Below are 15958 nucleotides of genomic sequence, written 5' to 3'. Positions count from 1 at the left end.
CCCCGCCGCTCCCCGCAACTTCATGCCTCCCCCGACCTCCCCCCCCGGCACCCGCCCCCGGGGCTGTCACCTCGGGCGGCTCCATGCGCTGCTCCGTGTGAACAAAGAGCGACGGATGAACGGAACGGCGGAGTACCGGAGATCAATTTCTGATACCTATCGATGGCGAAGGGCGGGAGGAGGGAGGGGACGGCGAGCAGCGGGGGTGGGGGGGGGAAGGGCTGGAGGAGGGCCCCCCCTCCTCCGAACCCCCGCCGGGGTTGGGGCTCTGGGGGACCGCCGCGCCACCAACCTGGAGCCGGCGGACATCAAACCGCGTCCGATACCGGAGCATCGATCCCACGTCCGCCGCCATCTTTGGGGGGGGGTGACTGGGGGGGGGGGGCTGAGGTCCCTTTAGGGTCCACATAGAACCGACTGGGGGGGGGGGACACGTTGCCCCCAACGCCGGCCCCGCCGCCCGCCCGGACCCGCCCCGCGCCGCTCCGGTCCCGACGGGGCGGGCAGAGGGCGGCCCGGAGCTGCGGGCACAGCTGCTGCCACCGCCCCGCAGCGCTCCGATCTTTTGTTAGCGCGGCCCCGGGCGGCCTTTCCCGGGGGGAAGTTTCCCGGTTATTTGCTGGATTTGGGGGAAAATAAATAAATAAATAAATGAATGAATGAATAAATAAATAAAAGCGCTACACGGTTTGGGGCGGGCATCGGGCAGATACTGCAGCAAAGCGAGCACAAAACCTGCCCGCCAGTACCTGCTATTGCCTTCCCATCCGTGCTGGGGTTTGCAGGTAGATGGCTGAGCAGGGAGCCCGGCATCTGAGTGTCCCCAGCAGGGAGCAGGCGGTGGGAGGTGATGCACCTCATGCACGGGTTGGAGCTCGGCTCTATCCAGCCTCGGGGACAGGCCCAAAGGCCATATGTTCCCACTGCCTGCAGTGCTCAGGGACACCCACAGCCCCATCAGTGCTCACAGCCCTGTCCCCTGACCGCGGGTGTCTGCAGGGATGGGGCACCTTCACCTCTCTGAGTAGCTTCAGTGTAAAAACTTCTTCCTTGTATATCCAGTCTAAATCTCCCCTTTTAGTTTGAAACCATTCCCACTTGTCCTATCACACAGAACCTGCTAAAGGATCCTCTTCTTTCTTACATCCCACCCCTCATCAGAAGTAAAAATTACTGTGGCGTCCTGGTGAGCAAATCAAATTGTGGGCTTGGGAGGAAAGCTTCACTTTGGCCAAACCGTTCCCAACTCAACAGGAGCCAGGAGGAAGAGGACACATTGTCACACTGTGCCCCACACCTGAGCCACATCCCTGCCCACCTCGGGGGCACCAGATCCCCCCCAGCCCTGGCAGCACTGAGGGATGCAGGCTAATAAATCAGTTTGTCTCCAGAACAGCTTTGCTTTGTGCGCCTGACAATAGCCTGCTGTAAATGGCAGCCCCTCACCTCCTCTTCTGAAAGGCTTTTAATTAAAATATGGAAGGGGATTTTCTGCATACTTAAGGGGGGAAAAAAAAAATACCGTTGGATTTCAGCACGCTCCCATTTCAGGCATTAATTTATTCTCGCCTTCCTGTCGTTTGTGATCCCACCGATAAGTCCTTTGTGCGGTGATCTGACCCCATTAAGCAGCGTGGGCAGTGAGTGCCACGTGCCAGCCTCCTCCCAACAGTGGGTGCTTTGTCCCAAGGGTGGGCAGGGGGACACGAGGACCCACATTGAGGCAAACCAGCGCCATTGTGATGAGCAGAGACACTGCAGGCCATGAGGCTGAGGCTGCCCTGAGCTCAGGGCTCTGCTACTCAGCCCATGGCCCTTGTGGGCACCCACACAGCTGCTGAGCCCCCATCCCATGCTCAGGGAAGGCAGCACAACAAGAAGGTCCTGGGCTCTGGGAAATCCCAGAAGGGGTCCCACCCCTCACTGACCCCCCATCTGCCTCATGCCCCTTTGCAGTATCCTGGCCTCCTCCGGCCTGAGAAAGCAGAAACCAACCCCACATCAGGCTGTGCAGCTGTGTGTCATTGTCTCCTCTCTTTCCCACTCCCTTTCCTTTCTCTTCCCTATCTCTTCCTCCTCCTTCCCCTGTCTCTCCCCTCTCCCTTTCTTCTCTACCCCCTCCGTTCCCTCTCCTTTCTCTCTCTCCTCCCTCTCCCCTTCCCCTTTCCTCTCTCTTTCCACCCCTGCTCTCTCTCCCTCCCTCTCCTTTTCCTCTCCCATCTCCCTTCCCTCTCCTGCGTCCTCGCCGGCACCGGGGCCCGCCCTGCGCCCGCTGCAACGGCGCCACCTGGCGGCCATCTCGGGGAGTGCAGCGCGTCCGGCCGGGTGGCGCTGCGGGGGGCGAGGGGTGACACGGAGGGACAGGAGGGGACACGGGTGTCCCTACACAGGGACACGGGGGGGGACACACAGGGACACTGGGGGGGAGACATAGGGACACGAAAAGGGACATTGGACACTCTGATGTTCATAACTTCCCCCATCAATGCCTCTCCCGTTGCAGCGTGGGCACATCCCCAGCGTGGGGACAGCGGCATCGTCCTCGTCCCTGTCACCTCCCTATAACACGGGAAGCACAGGGTCATTCACACAGCATTCACCAGCATTCACACAGCTCATCTTCACTGCTCCCTCCTGTGGTTAACGCTGGACAAGCGGTGGTCACCACCAGCTGCACGGAAATCTGTCTTTTCAACCTTCAATAAGCTCTCTCCCTTGAAAAGTAATCATTACCAATAAACAAATACAGCAGCCAGTGTATATAAGCATCACATTAAGCAGCTACACGCATTTGTTATATTTGATATAGCCTTGTTAACTGGAAAACCCTGGGTTTGGAATATGTATCGATTTCAGCAAACATATATTATTTTACTGTAAGTACCAACAGCCATTGTAGTTAATATACAACACTTTAATTTAAAATGCATTAGTTTAATAAAAATGCATAATATAGAAGCGAATTGCATTAGCTTCAATAAAAAAACATATTCAATTTCATAAATATTATCCGGCGTTAAAATGCATTGATTTCCCAGGAAAATGTATTGGTCAAAGGTAATTTACATTGGTTTGAATGGGAATGCACCGGCGTGTATACATATGTATTAGGTTAGTCAAATGGATCTGATGGCAGGAATAAAATGTTGGTTGGAGAATAAGGTTTGCATGAGGAAAGCAGGTTGGCAGGGCAGGGCTTGGCTCTCAGGTCCCCTAAATCAGCAGTTCTGGTGCTGGGGATCCCCAGTATTGGCTGTGGGCACACACTGGGCTCAGGCACCTTGCAAAGAGCTGGGGTTAATCAAATGCTTTTGACTCCATTTTTTATTGAGCCTGAGAGGGGCTGTCCTATTAATTAGAAAGGCTTTTTCATGTTGAACACAGGCTCTCGGGCAGATAAGCAGGGACGATGCTTGATTTTGCCATTACACAGATAGGTGCATTATTCCCTGGCATCCATTCATTCACAGGCTGCAGCCACTTTCCAATGGCTCTTTTGTTCACTACAGAGCTCTCTCTATATATCTATACATATCCATATAGATATTTTGTCCTAGGAGTCGCTAAATCCCCAGCACCCACAGCAGGGAGGGGACCAACAAGCAGCTCCATCCCCAGCTCAGATCCCACTCCTCAGTGCAGGGCAGGATCTGGCCCGTGAAGCACAGCGGATGTCTGGCAGCAAGAAGTGCACAGCGGAGCAGATGCACCGTCTTACAGATGACAGCAGAACACACGCAGCCATCTGCATCTCACCCCCAGCCAGAGTGCTGGGGCTGTGCTGGGCCTTTTTGCATGCAGAAATCCTTTTGAAGCCCCCATTCAGAGATCTCAGCAGGGACAGGCCAAACCTCTTCCAGGCTCCCCATAACAATATGATTTGGGATTCTCCCCAGCCCCAGGGCTGACTCCTGTACTGCCCCAGCGTGGATACACAGCCAGCAATGGGCAGCTCCATGGGTGACCGGTCCTGTTAAACCACTGCACATCACTTCCCTGATGCTTATGGATTTTTCCTTAATGCCACAAATTAAGGTAATTGGGCTTGGCTGGCCGATGGATTCAGCTGGAGTTGGCCAGGGAGGGCCCATGCTGTGATTGATCCCAGCCATGCCCGCGTGCCCTGGGCTGCTCCTCATCCTTCTCTGCTCATCTCTATGGTTTCCTCCATCTTTTGGCTCAGACAGACCCCAGGAAACAGCCCAGAATCCATCTCAGCATTAGTGTAAGTCTCATTCAGGCAAGGCAATGACTGCTGGAGTGGGGTGGAGGTGTGAGTGCCAGGGATCAACTGCGGCATTTGTGTCCTCTGGAGGAACAAGGGCAGCGTCCAGACAGAGCCCTGAGCTCCGGGATCCACTTTCAAGGCCCCTTTTGTTCCCAGCCGTGTCCCAGCCCTCCCTGCTCTCCTATCAGCCTCAGTGTGCCTAAAAATACCAAAGGCAAAACACACGCAGACCCAACCCACCTGCAGCTGGGATGGGGAGAGTTAATGGCAGAGCCAGGGCTGAGAAAGAGCTCGGCTTAAGTGGGTGACAGCTGCCCCAGCGGGGGGTGACACAGAGAATCTCCATGCTGTGGGAGCTCAGCATCCACCCCCAGCCTCATTCAGCCCCTTTTGGATGGGTTCTGGCTCTTGGAGCAACACAACTAGTGGGTCCCCATTGTATCCAGGGCTCTAGCAGCCAAGGAGAGCCCAGTTTTCCCATTCAGAAGCTGCAGTGGGGCATGAAGGCTCCTAGAGATGTTTGGTAAAACATCGCCGTCCCTTGGGTGTGGGGGAATGTAGGGCTGCTCCTCCACTGTGAAGGACGAGGGGACACATCCACCCTGAAGCAAAAGGGGGGCACTGCACCGTGGCATGGGGGGCACAGTGCTGGGCCAGATAACCCCAGAGCAGCCCAGCAGAAGGGAAGAGCACAGCCTCTGCCCACTGGAGTGACAGCCTGTGGGAGCTGCGGGGCCTCCTGGTGTGCTGCTAACCTTGAAAGCCTCTGTGTCTCACATGTCACATCGGCCAGTGACAACAGCAAGCTTACTGCAGATTAGAGGAGGAGAAAGTCAGAGACAAGAGGGTTGGGGGTGGCTGGTTTACCTATTACAGCCAAAAGTGGCCATATGGTTATTTTTAGCCTGGAATGAGGCATATTTATTGTTTCAGCCCAGGGGGGCAGAGGGGACTGCCTCTGAGATTCCTCCTGCAGCACCACCAGCACCTCTGCGAAGCCATGGTGAGTGCTGGGAGCCGCAATGCGGACAGGCAGAGTTTGTGGCATGGTGTTCTCATTGGGATGGCGTTAGTGGGCAGAGAGTGAGGGAAGCTTTGGGGTCTGATGGCCAAGGGGTAAGCAGGGATAAGCCCTATATTAGGGTAAGCAGGTGGGGAGAATCCCACTGGGACCGGTGGGGAGAGGTGAGGGCAGAGAGGTGTCTCCTGTGTTGGTAGCACTCAGCAGAACTTCCTGACAGGGTGAGGTTGTTTGGGGGCAAATACTGTCTTTTTCTTTTCCTTTCCCCCATGAAGATACGGAAAAGGCAATTCTGTCCCTGAAGCCTTCCTTGCTGTGTTTCCTCTTGGTAGAATCCTGATTTTTGAAAGAGAAAAAGCAGCATGGATGCACATGACCACAAGTGAGGGCGTTTCTGGTTGATTCAAACCTCAGTGCAAGGAGATGGGGTTTGTTAAAAGATGCAAATACATTAATTAGCACTTTGTTCTTAGTGAGAGGCTCAGAGCAATAAGGAGACATCCAATGACCACAGCCTTGCATGTAATCCCAGCAGCGTGCTCCTCACCCTGAGCCCGAGCAGATCTCAGCCTGGGTTCGACTGCTTTATCCACCACAGCTGAGAAAGCAGAAATTGGAAATCCAGCTCCTTTCTGCTCCGACCTATTTGGCAAAATTCATCAGGAAAGCAAAGACAGAGCAGGAATCTTAATGCTCGTCAGCAGCTCAGAGTGCTGCATGTGCCCACAGCTCACGAGCAGCACGTAGGGAATCACCAGGTACCCAGGGACTGAGCAGACACCAGCCCCACGCTGCCATGAGGGACTTATTACTAAGCACCGCCATGAAGGGCTTATGACTAAGCACAGGCTGGTTCAATGCTTTTGTTCCACACCATAAAAAGACAGTAAGTGAGTGCTACATACTTGAACCCCACAGGCACCCAAGAAAGCCAAGAAGAGGATTGAAGGTGCGAATTCCAATGTCTTCTCCATGTTCGAGCAGGCCCAGATCCAGGAATTCAAAGAGGTAGGTGGATTGCATAGAAACAAACGGGGGCCCTTGATGCAATGTGACCTTCAGCTCTTTCCTCGGTGCCTTGAGAACAATGACAGCTGGCTTGCAATAAGAGGCAGAGTGCCCATTTTTTTGAGCTGTTTTATTTTAAAAGTGAGAATAACAGCTCAGTGACATTGTTAAATATGGAGCTGCCTCAAAGCATCCTGTGAGCTTGCTCCCATGGTTGAGGGCTTGAGTTATTCTCCCAGTTTGATCTCGTCTTGGTGTGAGAGGGCCCTGGGCATGGCACAGCTTTGGGGTTGGGCTGCCATAGGAAGCTGTCACCCGGCAAAGGCTGTTAGCTCTCCCTGTGCTCCCTGCCCTCCTCCTCTGCTTCCAGGCATTCACAATCATGGATCAGAACCGAGATGGCTTCATTGACAAGGCAGACCTGAGAGATACGTTTGCTGCACTCGGTGAGCCCCCATTTAGGAGCCTCTCCTCCCCAGCAGCTCTGACCATATTAGACCAACTAAGTGCAAAACCAGCTGTGAGTCTTCATTTAGCCAAGCTCCAGAGGTTAAATGCATCTCATGTGTGTTTTGCTGAAAACCTGACCCCAAACCATTTTTGTTAGTGGTGAATCAGAGCAACTCACAGAGCAGTTGTTGTTTGACCCTGTAGATACTAGACAGAACCTGCACCTGGATTACCTAGAGCCAAGAACTCCCTTTGTTCGATCTTGAATAATCACCCAGATGTTCCCATCCCGCAGCATCCCTCAGTTTATGGATGTTGGGTGGATTTATAGGGCTCATGGGAAGCTGTGAAGCCACAGCTGGGCTCTCTCATCACTGAGACCAACACAAACTGGTGATGGGCCTGTCCGGGAGGTCACCCAAACTCAAGTAAAAGGATGCAGGCTTCCAGACCTGTTCATTTCACCCTTATATAGCCAGGTTCAGGTACAGCTCCTATCGTCCTCATTAATAAAGCAAAGACCTTGTTACTGGGTTCAGGAGAGCCCATAGTACTGCTATTTTTGCCCCCAAAATATCTTCTAAAGGAGCGGGGCAGAGGAATGAAGCAGTGCAGCTCAGTCTCTCAAGTTTGCAACTGGTTGTGACATTCACCCCACGCTGCTCATTCTTAGGGCGCCTGAATGTGAAAAACGAGGAGATCGATGAGATGATCAAGGAAGCTCCTGGTCCAATCAACTTCACTGTGTTCCTCACCATGTTTGGGGAGAAACTCAAGGGTAAGAGGGAACCCAGGGAGCACCACCACCATGTTCTGACCCATATGGGGATACCACTCAGCTCCTGGAGTCTCCATTCTTTAAGGGTGAGACCCCAAGGGTCTGCAGATGTCAGATGGGAGCAGAGGAAATGCAGAGCTCAGGAACAGGTCAAAGAGGGTCTAAGCAAAGCTGGGGAGGAGCAAATCTCAGCACTCCAGACATTCAAGACAAGCATCCTGCCATGATGCTGCTGTCCCCCCCAGAAAGAGAGGACAGGAGATCCTGCAGTGCCCTGTGTGACTGTGACCCAGCTGCATCCCTTATCTCTTATGCAAGCTGAGGCATGCAGCCTCCCTGCAGATCTCCTGGAGGCCTCACAGCCCCAGGGGCCTCTGCCTGGAGCTCTATAAATACACACAAAAGATTAGATACGCACTGGATGCCAGGGAGGAGGTGACACAGCCTGCTATGTGGGCACACCACAATCTTACGTCTGCTCCTCTCCTTGTCAGCACACGTGGTGGCCAAAGCGGGAGGGATCGAGGGGGGTCAGCATTCAGGCAGGATCCCTCCACCCTCTAAATCCCACTGTATTTTTTAAGGGGGTTGTGGGAAGCAGGAGGCTCCTCTTGGCTGCTTTTTCCTCTGCTTCCAATGATCCTGGATGTGCTGCCCACAGGTGCTGACCCAGAGGAGACAATCCTGAACGCGTTCAAGGTGTTTGATCCGGAGGGCAAAGGGCTGAAATCCGCCTAGTGAGTGCAGGGGAACTTGAGGGGAGGAGGGATGGCAATGAGGTCTCCCCAGTACCCACCACACTCTCTCACTTGCAGCATCAAAGAAATGCTGATGACGCAGGGTGAGAGGTTTTCCCAGGAAGAGGTACGTGCTCCTGCCCCCCACCCTCCATCCCTGCCCATTCCCATGGGCTGAACCTGCCTCTTTGGTACTGGGTCCTCTTGCCTCTCCCAGTGCTCAGCTTGGGGCCTCAGTTTCCTATTTAAAAGGGAATGGCAGAGCAGGCAAAGACATATTTCCAAGAAACCAAGCAATGGAGTCCTATCAGAGCCCCACTGAGCTCCTGGCCAAGCCCCAAAGCCCTCCTGTGCCCCCTTTTCACCATGGCTCTTTCCTGCAGATTGATCAGATGTTTGCTGCCTTCCCCCCGGACGTCTCTGGCAACCTCGACTACAAAAACCTCGTCCACGTCATCACACATGGAGAGGAGAAGGACTAACCCATGGGCTCAGTGCTGGGGTTGGCACTGTGGGGTCACCTCTGTGTGGGTCACCCTGCAGGTCCCTTTGTCCCTCTCCCTGGAGCTGCAGAGCTGTTGTTCATGGGGATGACAACCCAGAACAGCAGCCACACACAATAAAGTGCATTTTGGTGAGAGGAAATCCAACTGCTGGTGTGTGAGCACTGCTCGGGGTTGGCTGGATGCATTGATGTGGTGTGCTGTGTTGTGTTGACAGCTGAAAGAACACTGTGCCATCCCATGGCAGCAGCTGCTGGCAGCAGCAGGCAAAGCCAGGCTGAAATATGACCCACAGAGCTCTTGAAGCATTGTGCTCCTTCAGGAGATGGAACATCGGCTGCACTGGGTTGGGCATTGCAGAGGCACAGAGGTTTGAGGACAGGTCTGTTTATTTAACTCAACACCACCAAGCTGTCATTCCTTTATGTCATTCCTCCCCTTCTTGTCCGCTCTGGCAACACTGCCTCACTCCTTCTGGTATATCGGGAGAAGCAGCTCACGCATCTGATCATGGTCCAGGGGTACCTCAACTGCACAACAAAATGGTCACCCCCTCACACACCTCGCCACATGGCTGCCATACCCATCTCAGCACCAGGAGGATGGTGCAGATAGGCTGACAGCAAGGGCATGGTCCCTCCTTCCCCCCTCATCCACTCTATGGGAACTGTTGAGTCCTGGCCTGAATCACTGATTGAGCACCTGGGGAAAGGACATGGTCAGCCCTGGGAGCACAGGTGAAGGCAATTCAGCTGTGCAATCAGAAGGGGTGTAGCCTGGCTGCACCTCTCTCAGACCTCATTTAAGGGCTGACTGCCCCTGGGGAAGGATCACTTTCTGGAGATCTCTTCTTGGTGGAGCTTTCCCTTGCAAATTTCTGGAACCTTCTGGTATGGGTAAGTAATCTTTTTCCCTTCCTTTATAGCACCTTTCTATCATGCCAATCCTTCATCATTACACCTCTGGTGAAACACCTTTCCCTATCCTATTGATCTGTGAAATTACTACACACTCACAGGCATCAGCAGCATCAATGGTGCCTAGCAGGGCAGGAGCTGGTGGGTGGAGGTTGGATGGCTCCATGCTACGTAGGAGCTTGGTGCCACCCAGCAGAGGGTTGTCAAAAGACTCGAATGTCACAGAGCCTTCAGCCTCCATGTAGAGCAGGATGGACTCCATCAGCAGCAGCTCATTGGTCTTCTTCTCCACCAGACCTGAGTGGGAAGGAGCATGGTGTCCATGAGTGTTCCCTAGCAAGGTTTCCCTCAGGTGGTTCCATCAGATAGGCGTTCTCCTTAGGGACCAGGTCCCAGGGCTGGGCCAAGAGCCTAGATAGGGCCTTGGGATGTGCACATTAGTCAGGTTGTGTGAAATCCGACATCCTAAATTCATGTTCCTAGAGGGCATGACAGGTCAGGAACCATAACCCACCTAAATACTGCATCAGATTCAGGTCTGTGATCTGCCCATTGTCGCCAAGCTGCTCCCTGATCTTCGTAGCATCACAGTTGTTCTCTTTGAACAGGACCTCAATGGCAGATTTGAGCTGGCCAAGGACTTTGTTGCTTTCTTTGCATCTGTCTTCGTAGTCATTGGCTGCCTCAGTGTTCTGACTGAGCTGTTCCTATCAGCAAAGGTTCTGAGAAAGGTCACAACTGCCCTCTGCTCTTTCCTCCCATCCCAGTGAAGGCCATTTCCAGTTTAGAAACTGGAAACATGAGGGGTTGTGGGGTGAAAAAACAAATCTATGAAGGAGAACTCACAATCTTCATGGATGGGCCCTGGGCAGCCTGAGCTGGTTGAGGGCAGCCAGCACACAGCAGGGGTGGGGCTGGGGGATTTAAGGTCCCTTCCAACCCCACTATTCTATAACTCTATGATAGATCAGCATCCACTACCTTTTCAGGTGGACACCTCAGCCATCCTACCTCTAACTCCTTCAGGACATGATGGCTGCTGCTCTCTGTGTTCTCCTGGTCAGTCGTGAAGAGAGTGATTTCATTCTGTGCAAACAGAAGCACATGGAGGGGACACTGGCTACCTGTCCAACAGAAGTGCACAGCAGAGCCCAGGGAACATCCCCATGCCCTGGCAGCAGGGGCACCCCAGCTGACCCCCTTGGGGACCACTCCTCAACAGGCAGCATTTCTTCTTCTAGCCAGCTCTGCACAGAGCTGAGGCAGCTCTTAAAGTCTCCTGGGGCTCCTTCTTGTGCAATGCTTTTGCTGGAAACACGGTGGCAGCATTGGGACACTTTTAGCTTCGAACCAAGCGCCTTTCTGCATCTGGGAACTGTATTTTTGGCCGCCCTTTGCTTTCATCTAAGATGGGCTGTAAGCCAGGCCCTGGTGTAGGCAACAATGCTGGGCACGTGGAGGAGGAAAAAACAACCCCAACCTGTTGTGTTTTCTGCAGAAGGTATGGAAAGCCTGGGAGCAGGGCTGCAACAGACCTGGACGTTCTTGATCTTCTGCTGCAGCTTCTCCATCTCACTGTTCAGCTCTGAGGCATAGCTGAAATAGGCAAAGTTCTTCCCCTCCTTTTCAATGAAGCCATTCACAAGCTGGTCTATGTTTCTGTTCTCTGCCAGCTCCAGCAGTCGCCTGTAAGTCACCTCCCGGCTCTCAAAGCTCTCCCCTTGACTCCGCTTCAGCCTTTCAGCTGCCTTCAAGGCTAAAGGGGAAGACAGAGAGGTATGACTGAGCCACGTGCATCTCTGCTGGCAGAGCCTCTGCCCATGGATGGGGAGATGGGGAGCTTGGATCAGAACAAGTTCAGTACTGCCTAGAGATCAGGCAAGGAGGCCACAGTCTGCATGGGAATGGGCAAACACAGCAGGACTTAAGGAGCCATAGGTGCACATAGGAAACACTTCCCTGCTTTCCCCTTCCCTCCTTCTGCACCAAGGCCACTCCAAGATAAAGTGTTCCTAGCCCCAGACTGTGCCTTTGGGCTGCAGTGCTCCACACTGCTGCAAGCAGCCTCCTTGCTGACTCTGCAGACTCCTGTTTTGCAGTCACTGCTGCCGGTGATTTCTTGTATGTGATACCTTCCTTTTTTATGGCTTGTTCCTCCATTTCAGAGCGATCAGTATATTTGGTAAGCACAAAGATTTTCAGCTTGTTCTCCTGGTCACGGATTCGTTCCCGCTCCTGCATCTCAATGTTAAACTGGGCAGTGTTTTGTTTGCGCCTTTCATTCATGGCTGAAATCCTTGCTAGATACTCTGTCCTGCACACAGAGAGTTGCATCACGCAGAGGTGGAAAGAAGTGCTGGTAGAAGGACTTGTATTCTTGTAGCCAGGCTATAAAGGACCAGAGCTGACCTCTGCTCCAAGTTCTTATGTATGATCAGGTGGGACTCAGAGCAGAGACAGCTCCATGGGGTGAATTGCCCCATCCTGAGTAATAAATATCTGGGATAGGTGGAATAAGTGACACCCTGGAAGTACCAGCCTCTTCGGGGACCAGGCATCCAACCCTTAGATAGCACCCAGCCCTAGGTGGAAGCAGTGAATCCTCTATTGGTTTCTCTTATACATTGACAGCAATCACTGAAATTGCCCTCAGTGCTGAACTGCTGAAGACTCAGGGAGCCACGTACCGCTGTTTTTGTGCCTGTGTGGTCTGCTGTATGGCAGTGTCCATCCTCTTTTTCTGCTGGGCCAGGTGCTTATAGAGCTTTGAGTAGAAGTTGTCCAAAATGGCTTTCTGAAATCGAAGGTTTTCAATCTCTTCTTGGAGCTTATTATTGTTGGTCAGGGTGGTATCAAAACGCACAGTGGCCTGGGGAGAGGGAAGAAAAAGTGCTCTGAATGGTACATAATCCCTGCTGAAAGACATTGACCAGGGCCAGGACAAACAGAGAAAGAGATGGCATATAGAACCTGCCCTGTTCTCATTGCAAATCATGTGTGGTGCCAGTGAGCCAGGCTGATCATAACAGCAATCTGATGTTGGCATTGTCTAAGGTAAAGTGGCTCTGGGCAGCTCAGTTTTATCACTAAACAGGTGCAGACCTTCAGGCTTCTTGGCACAGAACAAGTGCTGCATTTGGGTCACCAAGCTTGAAGGAGCTTTTGAAGTACTCTGGGAGCAGTGAGGCCAGGGGACAAGCTGAGTCCTTTGTGCAGCTTGCAAGAACCAAATGCACTGCACTGTTGCCCTTAGTACTAATCAAAAAGCATTTTGTACTGGCTGCAGTTTGGCCCCAAAAACTCTGTGCAACGTTTGCTTACATTGTTCAGATGCAACTCCAGTTTCTCAGTCTGCTTTTGCAGCCATTTACCGCAGTTTGCTTGCCTCACTTTCTTTGTTATCACTTCTTCCCTCTCAACCTTCTTTTGTAGCTGTAGGATCTGCACAGAGAGAATTAAATATATATAATCTCCACCCCTACATTCTGGACTTCTGTCAGAACATAGCTGCCAGTCTGCTCTGCTATACCATGCTGAGCCAGGGAGTTGTTCAGATGCTCTCACCTCATTGTCCAGCTCAGACAGCAGGGTTTTTCTGTCTCTAATCAGACAATTATACTGATCCTTGGTGTGCAGAAGGTATTTCAGCTCCATGCAGATTCTGTGATCTTGAATCATATTTCTCAAGGACCCGACCCTGCCCAGCGTTAATGCTACGTCTTTATGTTCTTCCTTCAGTGACTGGATTTCTTTTCTGCAGAGGTAGGATGACAAATGACATGAAGCTCATCCCTCCTGCAGGGCTGGGGTAGGTCCTTGTCCCACCCCACTGCTGAGGTCCTCAAGAGGTTTTGGCATGGAGAGACTTTCCAAGCCCGTGGAGCCCAGTGAAGCTGTACTTACTCCTGAGTTTTCATTTGTTGCCTCAAGTTGGCACCAGAAGATTTTCTCCTATCCACAGCAATCTGGAGCTGTTTCTGCAGCCTGTAGAACTCCATCTGAGCCTGTCTTTCTGTCACAGGGAAGTCTGAGATTGTGTGCAGCGAACTGGACTCTCTCAGCTGCTGCGGAAAGGGTGAGTTTGGTCACTTTGGAAAGCACAAGCAGTGGTTTATTTGGACTCAGTTAAAGCCACCTCCACCTTCACTTTTTTAATACCCAGCTACTCATCACAACCCCCAGCCCTTCACTGCCACCTAAGATACCCACCAGCACCCCAAATGCTGAGTCAAGCAAACAAGCTGTGAGTTCTCCCTGTGGCCACGTCATGGGGCAAGGTCTTGGCCTCAGCCAATGCCAATAACTGATGTACTGGCTTCCCCCAGCATCTAAGTCTCAGAGTATGGCCCCCTGCCTGATGTAGAGGATGGGGTAAGCCCCCACAGTCACCCAGCTTCTTGCTGAGAGGTAGAGGCAGGAAATCTGGCCCTGTCCAGATCACACCATAGAATTTAGCTCTGTAGGTTGAGTCCTGCCTCCGCTGACAAGTCCAGGCTGGAATATTGCTTCAGTTTTTACCTTTGAGCCCTTCATTTTTCCTGTTTAACTTCACCGTTTGCTCTGCTGAGACCTTGGGAAGAGAGGAGGAATCCTTCCTGGGGACCACCTGTTTTCAAAGGGGAGAGATGAAATCTGGTGACAGGGTTGGGGTGGTGCTGGCACACAGGTCAAGGCTGCACCATCCTGCCTGGCCCCAAGCACCCGCTTGCATGCTTGGCACATAAAGTATCTGCCACAGATGGCCGCATGATGAATAAAAGGAGAGCATTTGTTGTGATGTCATCACAACATCTCCTCTCACCGAGTTTATAAGTAGGGGGAGAACAGATGGTTCCAGCTCTTCCATCCTGCTTGGTACCTGGGTTTCCATAGAAATCCCAGCAAGGCCAGGCCCCCTCATGCCAGCAGGAAGAGCCCCAGGGGAGTGCACTGGGATAACTATGTGGGCATTGCTTCCATAGGGAGTGTTTCACCCCATGTGGCTACAGCTGGGGAGGGCACAAAGGCTGATCTTGAAGCCTGCAGCCCCCAGCATCAATGGGTATCTCCCTGTCCCCCTGATACTGATGCTTACCCTGCTGCAGGGTGCTGCTGCTCCTCTCTGGCAAGGCAACAGGGCTGTTGTTTTCTCAAGGATAATCCTGTTCCCAGTGGGAAGTTTGGGAAGGCTGAGACCCAGAATGGAGCAGGGATGACCGACGGTTTATCCTAGGCCTCCTGGAACCTGGTCCTGGGCATCACCAAACAGCCGTTGAGCTAGTTGCCATGGCAGCAACTCTGCACCACAACATGGATTTGGACCATATGGGAACCATAACAGGGTTTATGATTTGGAAACCTCCCCTGGAAATATCCCTGTAGCCTGTGCTGGGACATCTTCCTGGCGGTGTGTGCATAGCAGTTATAAACACCTCATGGTACTCATTCCTATTTCTCTCTGCAGACTTTGATTCTATCCTGAGATCCCCAGAGGAAGGAGCGGAAGATAATGTTGGAGGTTGCAGCATAATGCTGGGTCCTGCAGTCCTGGAATAGCTCACTCAGCTCTGGGATGAGGATGAGCAAAGGCCATCTGCATCACGCTTTGCACAGCTGCATCCATGTGGATAGTTCAAGGCAACAAGCAAAATCCCCAAGTGGCTCATGACTCTTGAGACTGTGCCTCCCTATTGCCCTGGAGACTTTGAGCTAAAAACCACAGAATTCCTGGCTACTTCCAGATAGGATCTGTGGATGCATTTAATTGGAAATGACTTCCATGGAAGAGAGCAGCTTGTGGCTGGTTTCCCTAGGCTCAGACTAGTCCAGCCTCAAAACACACCCCATATCATCCATCTTTGTGCTCGCCCTGCATGGACCAATTGTTCAGCTGTGAACAAGTGAGTACATTAAATTATTGAGGAGGAATCTGATTTGGTAGAGTCTGTGTCTGTCACACTCATTGTAGAAGCATTTATTTTACTAAAGGGAACTGTTTTCACCCAAACAATGCTCTGCTGTCAGACCGCTTTGAATGAGTGTGGCTTCATTGTTTGATGGACCTTTGGCTGGGGCTGAGCAGAATGGCAATCAGAGCAGGATGGGATCATCTCTAACAAATGAATCCAATAATCTTCTAGAAGAAATAGGGGAAAAAAAGTAAGTTTTGGTGCAATCTTCACTTAAACCCGCCTTCCCTGACTCAGTAGACACATTTAGCACTGACTGACATGGAGAAATTATTTCTTCAGCTGAAGATTTGGGGTCTAATTAAAACTGCTTGAACTATTCTAAGGGCTGTATTCTGAGCTGTGCAGCCAGTGTAAATCCTCCCCAA

The 15958-nt window shown here is 52.3% G+C and overlaps 3 protein-coding genes and 1 long non-coding RNA gene across 10 annotated transcripts in view; 2 read left to right on the top strand and 2 right to left on the bottom strand.

Moving 5' to 3' along the window:
• The window catches only part of CUX2 (cut like homeobox 2), a 52650-nt gene extending 52272 nt beyond the window's left edge, over window positions 1–378 (bottom strand). For 5 of the 6 annotated variants that reach the window (XM_032447834.1, XM_032447835.1, XM_032447838.1 and 2 more), the window contains exon 1: window positions 293–378. In XM_032447834.1, coding sequence (XP_032303725.1) covers window positions 293–355 — 63 coding nt within the window. In that variant the 5' untranslated portion in view covers window positions 356–378. Of the gene's footprint in view, window positions 1–70; window positions 173–292 lie in introns of those variants that run through there. The other variant, XM_032447836.1, reaches the window with a different exon arrangement.
• A 4642-nt stretch (window positions 379–5020) lies between these two features.
• MYL2 (myosin light chain 2) lies at window positions 5021–8872 on the top strand. Its single transcript, XM_015878489.2, has 7 exons — window positions 5021–5231; window positions 6168–6257; window positions 6628–6703; window positions 7381–7485; window positions 8147–8222; window positions 8301–8349; window positions 8606–8872. The coding sequence occupies exons 1-7, from the start codon at window positions 5139–5141 to the stop codon at window positions 8702–8704; spliced, it is 588 nt and encodes a 195-aa protein (XP_015733975.1). The 5' UTR covers window positions 5021–5138; the 3' UTR covers window positions 8705–8872.
• Window positions 8873–9147: 275 nt separating this feature from the next.
• Window positions 9148–15119, bottom strand: CCDC63 (coiled-coil domain containing 63). 2 transcript variants are annotated; one of them, XM_015878487.2, is made up of 12 exons: window positions 14717–15119; window positions 14161–14248; window positions 13546–13706; window positions 13207–13396; window positions 12964–13083; window positions 12330–12511; window positions 11775–11956; window positions 11178–11398; window positions 10654–10728; window positions 10157–10349; window positions 9742–9939; window positions 9148–9255 (listed from the first exon to the last, which is right to left on the bottom strand). In XM_015878487.2, the coding sequence occupies exons 2-12, from the start codon at window positions 14173–14175 to the stop codon at window positions 9191–9193; spliced, it is 1602 nt and encodes a 533-aa protein (XP_015733973.1). In that variant the 5' UTR covers window positions 14176–14248; window positions 14717–15119; the 3' UTR covers window positions 9148–9190. The 2 variants fall into 2 exon arrangements, with proteins under 2 accessions (XP_015733973.1, XP_015733974.1); XM_015878488.2 differs by having other exon boundaries at window positions 13546–13703.
• Window positions 9496–15958, top strand: LOC107321508. The gene is made up of 3 exons (XR_001558575.2): window positions 9496–9621; window positions 10632–13717; window positions 15086–15958. It is a non-coding gene; the product is annotated as an uncharacterized LOC107321508 (long non-coding RNA).

The sequence above is a fragment of the Coturnix japonica genome, chromosome 15 (assembly GCF_001577835.2).
Source record: "Coturnix japonica isolate 7356 chromosome 15, Coturnix japonica 2.1, whole genome shotgun sequence".
Taxonomy (NCBI): domain Eukaryota; kingdom Metazoa; phylum Chordata; class Aves; order Galliformes; family Phasianidae; genus Coturnix; species Coturnix japonica.
Note: the sequence above shows the minus strand (reverse complement) of the source record. Positions and strands in the feature narration are given on the sequence as shown.

What these genes read in the sequence shown, in the direction of transcription:
- MYL2 (XM_015878489.2), top strand. Translation starts at nt 5,139, where the DNA reads ATGAGGCATATTTATTGTTTCAGCCCAGGGGGGCAGAGGGGACTGCCT. An exon ending in AGATACGTTTGCTGCACTCG is followed by an intron (nt 6,704 to 7,380) that starts GTGAGCCCCCAT and finishes GCTCATTCTTAG; the next exon opens with GGCGCCTGAATGTGAAAAAC. An exon ending in GTTTGGGGAGAAACTCAAGG is followed by an intron (nt 7,486 to 8,146) that starts GTAAGAGGGAAC and finishes TGCTGCCCACAG; the next exon opens with GTGCTGACCCAGAGGAGACA.
- CCDC63 (XM_015878487.2), bottom strand. An exon ending in ACACAGGCACAAAAACAGCG is followed by an intron (nt 11,957 to 12,329) that starts GTACGTGGCTCC and finishes CTCTGTGTGCAG; the next exon opens with GACAGAGTATCTAGCAAGGA. An exon ending in ATGTCCTGAAGGAGTTAGAG is followed by an intron (nt 10,350 to 10,653) that starts GTAGGATGGCTG and finishes CTTTGCTGATAG; the next exon opens with GAACAGCTCAGTCAGAACAC.